Genomic DNA, 13,521 nt, shown 5'->3' on the forward strand with positions numbered 1-13,521 from the left:
TTTTCAATTACTGGTGACCTCGGAATACTTTGCCATGAAAGAAAATATCTGTGATTGTTGATTTTGTATAGATTGGAGGAAATACAGGGAATAAGGTTCTTTCTTTCTTTAAAATATGCATTTTGATGTTTTAGTATTTATGTACATTTTATATGAAAGGACATTAGTATCTTGCACAGGACTATACTATGTTTATATAGCATGTAAGTGATTTCATTTGTGTGATGACTATTATACTTTCCTCCTTTAATGTAAATAAATAAAAATCCTCATTTTTGCATCATCATGTATCTCTGTTGCCTTTAATTAACATTAATTTTTTTTGGACCACACAGAGCTGGCTATTTGCCTCAGAATATTCCCCTGGAGATTATCAGATACCTTTCGGAGGAGAAGGATTTTCTTCCTTGGCATGCTGCCAGCCGGGCCCTTTATCCTTTAGATAAATTACTGGACCGAATGGAGAACTACAATGTCTTCAATGTAAAAGATATATTTCTTTCATCTTCAATTCTCTAAAGATGTGCTGATTTATCATCATATGCTATTGTGCACTGATTCAAAGTTCTTTGCTTTCTCCCTAATTGTTTCTCTCATTAATTTTGTCATGTGTTACTATGGATGTATGGTTTTTATCGTTTGAAGAAGAAAATTTAAGACAAGCTGATATGTCCGACCCTAAAAAACATGTAACTTTAATGTTACAGTATAAAATCCCCCCACAGAGACAAACAACCCAAATCTTCCAACTCCAAACTTATTTCCTTCTAGTTATAGGGCTCTTCACTCACCGAGGACTGAAATAACCCAGGCAGAGGGATTCTAAAGATCTTAACAGGATCCCAACAATTGCAGTAAAGATTGTTAGTCATTATTTTTCTCCAAAGGGGCATAGTGAATTCAATTCACTTCCTTAATTAACAAGGATAAGATCAACATTGAGGCAAAAGCCCATTCATAATTGGGTCCAAGGGGATAACAGAGCAGCAAACAATAGATAATCCAAATAGACAGGAAAGCATGACAAACATTCTAAAATATGCTACCTGAAAGGTCTTACCTCCACTTGGGAAACTAAAATATTACTGTTGGCGTTAACTAATAGAGAAATTTCATGACCGTTTCAAATTAGATTAGTATTGAGTACTGCTAATGAGCATTTGATATTTCATTTTCTCATTACCAATCTAATTTTGGTGTATATGTGAAAGAGTATTTGTATGCAGTGTTAACTTTACACACTGTTCTCTTTCCTATATTCATTTTAAGAGCTCGACCAGGATCCCATAAAATAACTCTCCTTCCCATAATATACTGACTATCCTTTTAATTAACTTACAGCCTTAGTATTGTTTAAAACTAGATTACTGTAGTATAAAATCCCGTTAATGGAGGCATCTCGATTCCCAGATTGTCATTAGAGTTGCTCCTTTAAAAAAAAATGCATAGTCTGCCTACACAGATGCAGTTCAATTTTAATAAATAAAAATGGGGCTAGATGGTTTTACCACTACAACTTCTGTCAAAGGCCTCACTACACACATGCAAAGAAATGTGTCATTTTAGCGATGGCATAATTTTCACCTTCTGGAAGAATTGCACTTCTACTTTTCTTCCAGACACACAAACATGTGTGCATGGAACTTATGGAAATGTAAGATTTATTTGATTCGTATATATTCTAGATGGTTTATCATGTCAGATGCTTTGTTTTCAGTAGCAGTTAAAAAAAAAATTCAATGCTCTTCTTCCTGGCTGAAATTAAGGGACCTGAGCACATCTTACACTGCTACTGGGGTTTAAATGTACCAGGAACTGAATGGATATTAAAGATGAATTACTAACAAATGATCTCAGGCTACAAAGATAAATAGAAGTGTTAGGTCATTGGATGCCTTCTGAAGCCATTTTTGTCTCTATGTTCTTGTCATTAAGTGTATATCGTCATAATTTACATGTAAGATCTACACAGATGCTTAAGTGTGCCCTACACAGTGCATGCTAACCAAACTCTTCACAAAATATTCATTAGAACATTTCTCAGAGATTCATCATGAAGTCAAGGATATGCTTTTTTTCAGCATTATCTCAACTTTTTCTCTACAAGAATAGAGTAGAATGTCTTCAATACTATAAATTCTTCATAAATGTTGTATTTCTTGAATTAAAGTACTTATCTCATAAGATAGTATCATGTCTATAGCTAGACCGATATTGTAAATAATCACTTTCATAATATGAGATAATTAGTTTTAAACACTTGATTTTGGTGGACAGACTTAAGTATTAACACTGATACTACCTTTTGTTCCCTCCCCATTTAGGAATACATTTTAAAACAAGTGGCAACGATGTACATCAAGCTTGGCTGGCCAACAAATAATTTTAATGGATCCCTTGTTCAGGCATCTTACCAACATGAGTACTCTCTTCTTTTCTTTTTTCTATCTCTAGCTACAAAAACTTAGAGTAATAAAATAGTACCAATACTATTGTGATTTTAGCAACATGAGACAATCTTACTTTCATTTCTCATTTGTCCTTTCCCTTCTCAGGGGAGGATTGCTGCTGTGTCAGAGAATAGACCTTTTTTCTTTCTATCTGTTAAAGTTCTATCTCCATTAGTGATGCTGGAATTTGAACTCAAGGCATTTTGTGATAATTTTTACACAGAAGAAATACCACATATTTTGTTGATCTATGTGCTAATCCTTTCTCATTTAGACTAGTAGAATGACAGAGTTTAGACATTTTTGTTTCGATTGTGTTCTGATTGACTATTTGTAAGGATAATTACTATCTTTCTAAGAATGGTGATGGAAAGGGATGGGATTACCTGTTAATTTTTTAAACCTCTTTTCTTTTACCTTTGTAATACCCAGAGAATTACGTCGAGAAGTTATAATGTTGGCATGCAGCTTTGGTAACAAACACTGTCACCAGCAGGCTTCAACACTCATTTCAGACTGGATTTCCAGCAATAGGAACCGGTGAGTTGAACACGATTTGTGTATCCACAAAACTTAGTCCTCTTGAAGACTCTTAATGAGTATGTGTGTGTAGGTATTATCTTTTACATATATATCATATAATCACATATCATACTACATTTATACATATATATATATAATAACATATGAAATCTTTCACATATAAATTGATGATATAGGCCCAAAAATAAGGAGTAAGTTGCAAAGAAAAAAATTGGACTAAAATAAAAATGAACTTCCTAAAAATTTGAATGGACACCCTTAAAATAGTAAGTTCCTCATAACTGGTGGTTTATAAATAGAAGCTTAATGATGCCTTCTTAAGTATATTCTTATTCATGATTAGTGCATAGTAAAGTGCTTAAATAAATACTTCTTCCTTCCTTCCTTCTTTCTCCCTCTCTCCTTCCCCCCTTTCCATCCCTCCCTCCTTCCCTGCCATACTAAGATTATGAAAATATGGTCAGAGAAGGTAGCAATTCCAAAGTACCATAACACTGGTTTATGGTTATGCATTGGGGCTCATTTTATCAAATTATTTTTTTTGTTTTCTTTTTTAAAAAAATGTATTTAGTCAGACTAATTTAGAACATTATTCCTTGGTTATAAGAATCATATTTCTTTCTCTCCCTCCCCTCCCCCCACCCCTTCCTGTAGCCAACACGCAATTTCACTGGGTTTTACATGTGTCCTTGATCCGAACCCATTTCCATGTTGCTGGTGTTTGCATTAGGATATTCATTTAGAGTCTACATCCCCAATCATAATTCCCTCAACCCATGTAATCAAGCAGTCGTTTTTCTTCGGTGTTTCTACTCCCACAGTTTTTCCTCTGAATGTGGATAGTGTTTTTTCTCATAGATTCCTTCAAGTTGTTCAGGATCACTGCATTGCCACTAATGGAGACGTCCATTACATTATATTATACCACAGAGTGTCAGTCTCTGTATATAATGTTCTTCTGGTTCTGCTCCTTTCACTCTGCACCACATCCTGGAGGTTGTTCCAGTCTCCATGGAATTCCTCCACTTTATTATTCCTTTAAGCATAATAGTAATCCATCACCAACATATACCACAATTTGTTCAGCCATTTCCCAATTGAAGGGCATCCCATCATTTTCCAATTTTTTGCCACCACAAAGAGCACAGCTATGAATATTTTTGTACATGTCTTTTTCCTTATTATCTCTTTGGGGGACAAACCCAGCAGTGCTATGGCTGGATCAAAGGGCAGAACCGTCTTTTATCACCCTTTGGGCATAGTTCCAGATTGCCTTCCAGAATGGTTGGATCAATTCACAACTCCACCAGCAATGCATTAATGTCCTGACTTTGCCACATCCCCTCCAGTATTCATTACCTTCCTTTGCTGTCATGTTAGCCAATCTGCTAGGTGTGAGGTGATACCTCAGAGTTGTTTTGATTTGCATCTCTCTGATTATAAGAGATTTAGAATACTTTTTCATGTGCTTATTAATAGTTTTTATTTCTTTAACTGAAAATTGCCTATTTATGTCCCTTGCCCATTTATCAATTGGAGAATGGCTTGATTTTTTTTGTATAATTGATTTAACTCTTTATAAACTTGAGTAATTAGACCTTTGTCAGAGGTTTTTGTTATGAATATTTTCCCCAATTTGTTCCTTCCCTTCTAATTTTGGTTGCATTGGTTTTGTTTGTACAAAACCTTTTTAATTTAATGTAATCAAAATTATTTTTCATTTTGTGATTTTTTCTAACTCTTGCTTGGTCTTAAAATCTTTCCTTTCCCAAAGATCTGACATGTAAACTATTCTGTGTTCAACTAATTTACTTATAGTTTCCTTCTTTATATTCAAGTCATTCATCCATTCTGAATTTATCTTAGTGTAGGGTGTGGGATATTGATCCAAACCTAATCTCTCCCATACTGTCTTCCAATTTTCCCAGCAGTTTTTTGTTTTATCAAATAGTGCATTTTGGTTCCAAAAGCTGGGATCTTTGGGCTTATCATAGACTGTCTTGCTGAGGTCACTTACCCCAAATCTACTCTACTGATCCTTCTTTCTGTCTCTTAGCCAGTACCATATTGTTTTGATGACCACTGCTTTATAGTATAGTTTGAGATCTGGGACTGCAAAGACGCCTTACTTCACAATTTTTTCATGATTACTCTGGATATTCTTAATCTTTTGTTCTTCCAAATGAACTGTGTTATTTTTTTTCCTAATTCAGTAAAAAAGTTTTTTGGTAGTTTGATGGGTATGGCACTAAATAAGTAAATTAATTTGGGTAGGATTGTCATTTTTATTATATTAGCTAGTCCTTCCCATGAGCAATCAATCTTTTTCCAATTGTTTAGATCTAGTTTTAATTGTGTGGATAGATTTTATCAAATTCTTAACTCATTTATGGAGGTATTTACTGTATTCAAAGACATAACATAATTCCATTCCTGGATTTTAAAAGACATTGCTTTCCTCTGAGGTATCCTTGATCATCTGGACTTTTTCTTGTTGTTCAGAAATGGTGTCTAAGCCATTGGAATAAATGATTAAATCTGTAATCTTTTTTCTAGGATATTTTATGAAACTTACTATATGATCATTATTTAATCTAAAAACTAATAACAAACAAATGTTATTTACAATTAACCAAATAGGATAGTATACCTTTACAATTTCTTTTAGAAACTTAAAGAGTCAGAGATAGCTAGAGAGCTCAATGGATAGAAAGCCAGACCTATAGAGGAGAGATTCAAATCTATCCTCAGACACTTCCTAAATATGTGACACTGGGAAAATTATTTAACCCCAACTGTCAACTCTTACCACTCTTCTATTTTGGAATTGATACTTAGTATCATTTAGAAGATGGAAAGCAAGGGTTTAAAAGCAACAACAACAACAACAGAATTTCTGGGTTGGAAAGGACATTGGGGATCATTTGTTTCTCCTTGGTACTTAGACTACCAATTCAATCCATTAAGCATGTACTGTATAAATTTTTCTTTCACATTACCAAGCATTTATCTTGTCCCTGCTTGAACATTTCTACTGGTCATCAACTTATGATCTAGTAAGAAAGCCATTCCATTTTAAGGCACCTCTGATTTTTGGTAATTTTTTCCTAGTATTGAGCTTAAATCTTCCTCTCTGTATTATTCAACCAAAGGACAGAAGAGAAAATTTCTGGGTTTATATATTAACGTGTATTTATCTTAGTACAGTGCAAAGTATAATAACTATTTGATAGAAGTTCATTTGAGATTATGATCAAAAGTATGTTGTCAGTAACAAGGATAGAATAGTTCATTGATTCACTCAATAAACAAGTATTAACTTAAACATCATCAATTCACCATAGTTGTTCAGCTAGTACTGTTGGTCTTCCTTCTTATATTCCCTGAGCAATAAGAATACAAATATACATACAATATACTGTGTATGTTTATGTACATGTATGTGTATGAAACATATATGTATGTATATATACACACATGTATATTCTATAATACCTATATAGCAGGGTGTGGGTATATATAAACATGGAAATTTTTCTCCTTACCACCACTGATAAGCATTGATTATTGAACTAGTCAGGTAAAGAATCACTCAATCAGACATTATACTTAGTTAGAGGATCAGATTTTCTGCTTGAAAGGTTACTTAACCAGAATCTTCTCCTTTATTCTAGCATCTATGAGTTGCACCCTGAAAAGTTAAGGAGAGAAGGCAATTCTGGGTATATCCTAACCCCAAAGAAAACCTACTTTGTATATAATATGCACTTGGATAATTAGAACTTGGTCATAGCTATCAGTTGTCGTTTAGCATTATAACTTTTATCAAGATCTTGTTAAAAATAGCAAGATTAAATACCACCTTTTAATACTCTGTTCCAATCTTTCAGAAATCCAGCTAGCCCCTTACAGTATATCCCTTTAAGTTATAGATTTTTTCCCTTTGGTTCTACTCTAAGAGAAAAGGGAAATCATCCAGTTTTCATCATCCTTAAAATCATCCTTCATTTATGTGAAAACAGCAATTAAATCACCCATCAGACTTCTCCAGGCTAAATGTTACCAATTCATCTAACTTTCACAAAGTTATCATTTTTGCAAATGTCTTAAAAATCATTGCAACATTCCTTTTGACCTGACAGTTGTTAATGTCCCCTGTCCATCATTAAACAGTGTCCTCGGTCTTACTAATTTTTGCCCTCTCTTTGTACTAGCCCAAATACTATCAAGATAAAAAAAAATTCCAGAAGCATCTGACTAAAACCAATACAATAGGATTGTTTAAACTATATAGTGTTATGTAAAGTTGACAAAATGAAATTGGGCAATTGACAAAAGGATTTTATTTCTGTGCAACTCATGGCATAATTTCCTTTGGGCTTACATGTCTTGGCAAAGATTGCATTAGCTTTTGGGGGAGCTATTTCACATTCTTGAATTATATTTAAAATACATACCACTAAAGTTTCTTATGGTTTTTCAAATGAAATGCTACTAATTCAGGTCTTCTAAACCATTCTAGGGGAAATAGTCTTAACCATGGCATGGCATAGATGCAGCCTTGTGCTTCCTCAGGCTTTTATCATCACGAAGTTAATGTTATTAGCTTCAGTTCTGTTTATTAAATACCTGCTGCAAAGTTGAAAAACAACAACTCCATTCTTTAAGGAGACTACAATCCAATATGTACACAAATAAATCTGCTATAAGGTAGATTGTATCAAAAGCAAAGGAGATACATTAAATGCTAAGAAAATTTAGGCAGGGAAAGATTATTTTCTAGGTAAGAGTATCTGAGAAGATGCTATGGAAAATGTGGTATCTAAACTGAGTCTTGAATCAATAAATTTTTATAACGATCTAGTGTTCTCACAGAAACAAAAAATTGTAACAGTTCAAGTTAAGAGGGATTAGTAGACTCTCATCATGACAGAAGTCTTCCATGAATGGTCAAAAGACTACAGGATGGCATTAGTGCCAGATCATATCAATTTAGCATTAGTCAGAAGGAATAGAGCACAAGTATTTGCAAGGTAGATTTTCTTTCCAACATGAAGTTACATTAGTCAGCTTTTTTTTTTTACTATTCTCTATTTATTCATAACAAAGCTAGAAATGATGCTAAGATCTTATGACACTAAGATTCTAATCTACATCAAAAATATTGAAAAAGTTCTATATATTATGCCCTATAAAAGAACATATAGGGAAAGCTACATTCTCTCTCTCTCTCTCTCTTTCTCTCTCTCTCTCCCTCCCTCCCTCCCTCCCAATATACCAAATCACCTCTTATGGTTGTCATTTGAACTATCTGACTCTTCAAAGGACAGTCCAACAGTCTATCTTAGATTTTATGCATAACTTCATTCCATGATCATAATTACTTACTGTAGTGTTGTCATATAGCACTATTGTATATAGTAACTTTTTTAAATGATGGAAATATTCCATATATCCATTCAACAAAATATCAAGCACTTATTTACTTTGTACAAATGTATTTTGTCACACTTTTAAATTAAAATATCAATATTACATGAAATCAATTGCTATGCTTTAATTATGTGGATTACAACTCTTTTGAGGTTATATTTAGAATTGGAAGATCCCTACTCAGTGGTCTGGTTTTTTATCTTTTATCATTGGCCTCTAGCACAGTGCCTTGCATTTATTCAGTGCTTGTTAAGTGTCCAGGAACAGAATGGGATGGAAACTGTAAATTCTTTAAAGATGGAAGATGTACTTTATTTTCATATTTCACCATGTCTTACCCAATCCATTGAGCAGTGCAAACAGTTAACAAAATTTTACTAAATAAACAAATGTATTCTACAAAAAGTAGAATAATCTTTCTCATTTAACATATCATATAAGTTAATTGTCCATAGACAGCAATTAACATCAAAAGTTTTAAAATATTCTAAACTGGAATAAATTATAGTTGTGTTTTATTCGAAGCTCTGGTAGTTATTAACTATACTACGACTAGGAAAGTCACTTCTCTGAACCTTAATTTCCTCATCTGTAAGTTGATTATGATAATGAAGCCCTTAAAACACTAGAGGTTCCTTATCCAAACTTACACTCACAATGACAAGTCAATTACCCTGGTGCATAGTTACACTTCTGCCTTAGAGAACTGGGGATACATCTTAAAGATGAGAGAGTACCATTCTAATGTAGTCAGCTGAAGCTTTCATTCAAATATGTTATTCCCATTATAAATTACCTGTTACTCTTATTATCTTCCATATAGCACCAATATCAGTACTTCAAGCCAATATTTCTGCACAGTCTTATGTGGACTGAAGTCTCATTGACCAGTCTCAATCCTATATTATAACATTTTAGATATGTTCTTTGTTTTTTGGAGGAACTTGCTTTGTAAGCATGAAAGTGTACCTTGTGAGATTGGAAATGTTGGCAGAGTGAGCTACAGAGGTCCTTCAATAGGGAGTCCATGCTAGACAAGGTACAAGTATACACAAAATCTATCATGGACTCTCCTGAAGGGATAATTTAAATAATATATTTACTACATAAATAAATTTAATATGGCTAATTCACTATATTCTATGCAAAATATATATGGAAGACGAGTTTTTAAAACACTAATTGACATTTTTCATCATTTGTCCCATTTTCTATTACTCCATTTTCTTTTGTAGGAAGGCATGGAGCATGCTAAGTGGAAATAACAATTTGTTTACTGAGATCTACTCAATGGACCATATTGCACTCCTGAATATCTATTGCCTAACCTCCTGCCGCTAGGGCAGATGCTACTCACTAAGCCCTATAAAATTTTGAGTTCAAAGGTTTAATCTACATGTTTTAGACTGTTAGCAATAAAACAGTAGGGCAGTTATTTTTGCTAAATTTCATTATTCTTACTGTCAGAGAACAAAGGTGTGGTTTCTTCTTTTTTAAAATAATCAGTAATCTCTTCGGTTTTTATATTATAATTATTCCTAGAAATGTCTTTGATTTTTTACTCCCCTGAAACTGAACCCTCCCTTGGAGTTCAGGAACAGATCAACAACCCCCCCCTCCAAGAAAAACCCCAATCAAGTTTGTTCTTCTCTATTTCTCTGCAAGAGAAGACAGATATGTTTTATTATCTCAGTTTGGGGATGATTGTTGGTTTTTCAATTATGCATTTTAGGTTGCTTTCAGTGATCTTTTCATTTTACTCATTGTAATCACTTTGCATCAGTTCCTATTAATTTTTGATATCTGTTCAAGTGATTCTAGAGTAATAGGCTATATAATATTCATCTTGGTTATCTAAAAAACAATCATTTGCTGAAGTTCATATGAAAGAAATAGGAATAGCATGTTCTCCTGACGTGTTTTGGGAGATGTGGGATCAGGATTTGATAATAGTTTTTCAATAACAAAGAATCTAAAAACAATCAGGGATCACAAATAAAGAATAGTAGTATTTTGTAGCATAATCGTGATATACTGAATGGGGAAAAGTAGCATCAGTGACATTAAACAAGGGAAATTTTAAAAATATACTTAGTTATTATAAGGAGAAATAATTTTGTGTTCACCATTTCAAAAAAAAGGTCTCATTCTGAATTTTGTCTGCCATCTCTTTTGAGGAAAGTGGATAGAGTGTTTTCAATCATCTTGACTCAGTGCTCATAGTTTTTTTTAAATTGATTAGTCTTCAAAAGTCTCTTTAGAGTCAACTACATGAAATAGTGAATGGAGTTCTTGGCATGGAGTCAGAAAGAGCAGAGTTCAAATTTAGGCTCTAACACTTACTAGACCTTTAATCCTGGACAAGTCACTTAGCCTCTGTCTACTTCAGTTTCCTAAACTACAAATTGAGGATAATAATAGTATTTCCATCACAAGAATAGTGTGAAGATCAAATGAGATAATATTTTTAAAGTGCTTAGCACAGTGTCTGGCATGTAGTAGGGATTTAAATGCTTATATTCTTCCTTCTACTTTTCAGAACTGTTTTTCTTCATAATGATATTTTAATTGTATAAATTAGTCTCATAAGATTTTTCACTTCACTTTATCACTTCACAGATATTTTCCCAGTTTCGTCTAAAATGACCTATTTTATAATTTCTTATAACAATATATTAATCCATCATATGTATATACTATAGTGTGTTTGAATTTATTTCAACCAAAAGGCAATCCCTTAGTTTCCAATTTTAGACTTCTATGAAAAGTGCTGTGATAAATAATAATTCAAAAATGTGAGCCCATTTGCTTTTTATTTTATCTCTTCTGGACATAGAACTAGTAGTGATTTAGTTAAGTTAAAAGATATGTACAAGTTAGTGAACTTTGGGGCATGATTTAACTTAAGTGTGGAGTTTTTCTCTGACAGTATTTTTGGATTTGATTAAGCAGTTCTCTATATACTTAATCTAAGGTTTTGGCATTTTTCTTGTACTTTTGCTACAACATGGTATGAAGATTTTTAGACTTCTCAGACAGCAGTGATCTTCAGGATATGTCTACATAACGTGCCTTGAAGTTCAGTCATTTCGGCTATACAGAATTCATGTGTTCTTTTAAAGCTACTGAGTTTTACTTCCCCATTGCTTCACTTTTTTTCTGTTTTAATTTTTATGCTCCAAATCTGTCATTTTCTCTTTTAGACCTTCTACTTTTTTTTATTGCATTTTCCATCATGTTTTCTAGTTTTCCACCATATTTGTCTCCTCTGATTCTGGGCAGAAAGCTCAGACTTCTGTCCTAATTGCATTCTTAATATAGTCTTTAAAGTTTTATTTCTCCTTTGATTTATTCTGAATTTATTGTTATTGTTCCAAGATCTTTGGGGAGTCTTGGAAATAATCTTTTTTGGCAGGGATTTTTTTTTCATTTTTATTTAGGTAGATTGTGTATGCTGCCCTTATGGGTTATGTGTATTTCCTTCAGGGATTGTCAAAATGTGACTTGTTGGGAGACTCTAATAGATTTATCAAAAACACTTGATTCTTTGCTGGAGGAGATAAATAGGGCCTTTGAGACTGACCACTATTCTTTTTAAAGATCTTGAATCAGACTAAAATTATATCTCTAGGCTTGTGTAAATATGGGCCGTCTAAGGATAAAGTTCAAGCTACTTTCAAGATGGTCATCCTTTAATAAGAAAGTGGGGTGCCCAAGCTTATATCTGAAGTTTTGACTCCTTCCTACCCAATGCTAGCTACACAAAAGACCATTACAAACAATGAATGGAAAGTAATCACATTTATCCAAGCCGACAGAAAAAAGGAATTAGAGAATTTATATAGGTTATAACATACTAAACAATACCCAGAGTCAATGAGTTCACACACTGAAAGCAAGATATATTATCTCAAGCAAGAGAGATTTCTAAACTCCTTTTTATTTTTCCCTTAGGGAAAAATCCCCTGAAGTCTCTGGAAAGGTAAAGCTAGAAATCAGGAGTGTTCTGGATATCTGACTTGCCCCTATATGACTATTTTCCAAAATCTCTTCTATTTCTTTTCATGTTTCTTCACAAAAGGGGTCTAGAACCATATATATTCCCCCTCAAAGAACAAAAGAGCATGAAAATTTCTCATCTCCCTAGCTCTCAAGCCAAATCTCCTCAGAGAGGTACTCAGCCTGAGTGATCCTCCTCCTCACCAATGACATTATTATGCAAGTGTTCCATGCTTGAACCTCGGGGTCATGCAAAATATAATAATTGTACACCAATTTCTAGCACCTCCTGACATTTTTATTCATTTTTTTTCTTTTTATAATTTTGAGTTTGGTGGTTCATCTGCTTGTAAGCTAGGATTATACTTAGACTTTCCCTATTGGACATTTTGTTTTTTAAATCTTTCTATTGCATTTTTAGTAGCTTTTGTTGTTGTTGTTGTTTGTTCCCCCTCCCCTTCTTACCTCTTTCATATTGGGGGATATAGAGGCCCTACCTGAGTCTCTGCCCAAAGTAAATTCTGGAGACAAGACTGACCAAAGATTGGTTTCAGCCCTTTTCTCTTAGGTGCAGAAGCTATTTTTCCTCTTCCTTATATCGCTGCATCTTCCAGCCCCCACTCCATCTCAGTTAAGGCTACTCTCCCTTTATCTACATCCTCTTTTGCAGGGTGTGGTGCTTGAGACTGGGCCATTGCCATAGGTATCAAGGAGTAGGAAGTCATCCCCACGAGCAGATTTTAATTCACAAGCCTGCAAATATTATTCATGCTGGGACAGCTCTCCATATATAACTTGGAGTAGAGATGGATGTACCAATTGGGAGCTTCAAGGATTATGGCTGTCCGATGTTATTTCATTACAATTTCACCTTACATGATGTTTCTATAGTCTCGTTTAGTAGATTCAGCTCCCCTTCCCTTTGTTTGTTTGTTTGTTTTTTAGATGGGGGGCATTGAAGAGATTTGTGATAAATAATTATAACTGTGCCATCATCTGGTTGATCATTTGTTCTCCAGTGTTCTTAAGAAGCCTTATTAAATCCCCCCTTTCTCTTCTCAGTTTAATATACTTACATTTCTATATAAAATATACC

At 33.6% G+C, this 13,521-nt stretch overlaps 1 protein-coding gene across 1 annotated transcript in view; it reads left to right on the plus strand.

The window, feature by feature from the left end:
- The window catches only part of TRHDE (thyrotropin releasing hormone degrading enzyme), a 463,529-nt gene that overhangs the window by 403,023 nt on the left and 46,985 nt on the right, over positions 1-13,521 (plus strand). The window contains exons 13-15 of the mRNA XM_001370518.5: positions 336-483; positions 2,325-2,422; positions 2,883-2,990. Of these exons, the coding sequence (XP_001370555.4) occupies positions 336-483; positions 2,325-2,422; positions 2,883-2,990 (354 nt within the window). The remainder of the gene's footprint in view (positions 1-335; positions 484-2,324; positions 2,423-2,882; positions 2,991-13,521) is intronic.

Source organism: Monodelphis domestica, chromosome 5 (assembly GCF_027887165.1).
Source record: "Monodelphis domestica isolate mMonDom1 chromosome 5, mMonDom1.pri, whole genome shotgun sequence".
NCBI classification, from domain to species: domain Eukaryota; kingdom Metazoa; phylum Chordata; class Mammalia; order Didelphimorphia; family Didelphidae; genus Monodelphis; species Monodelphis domestica.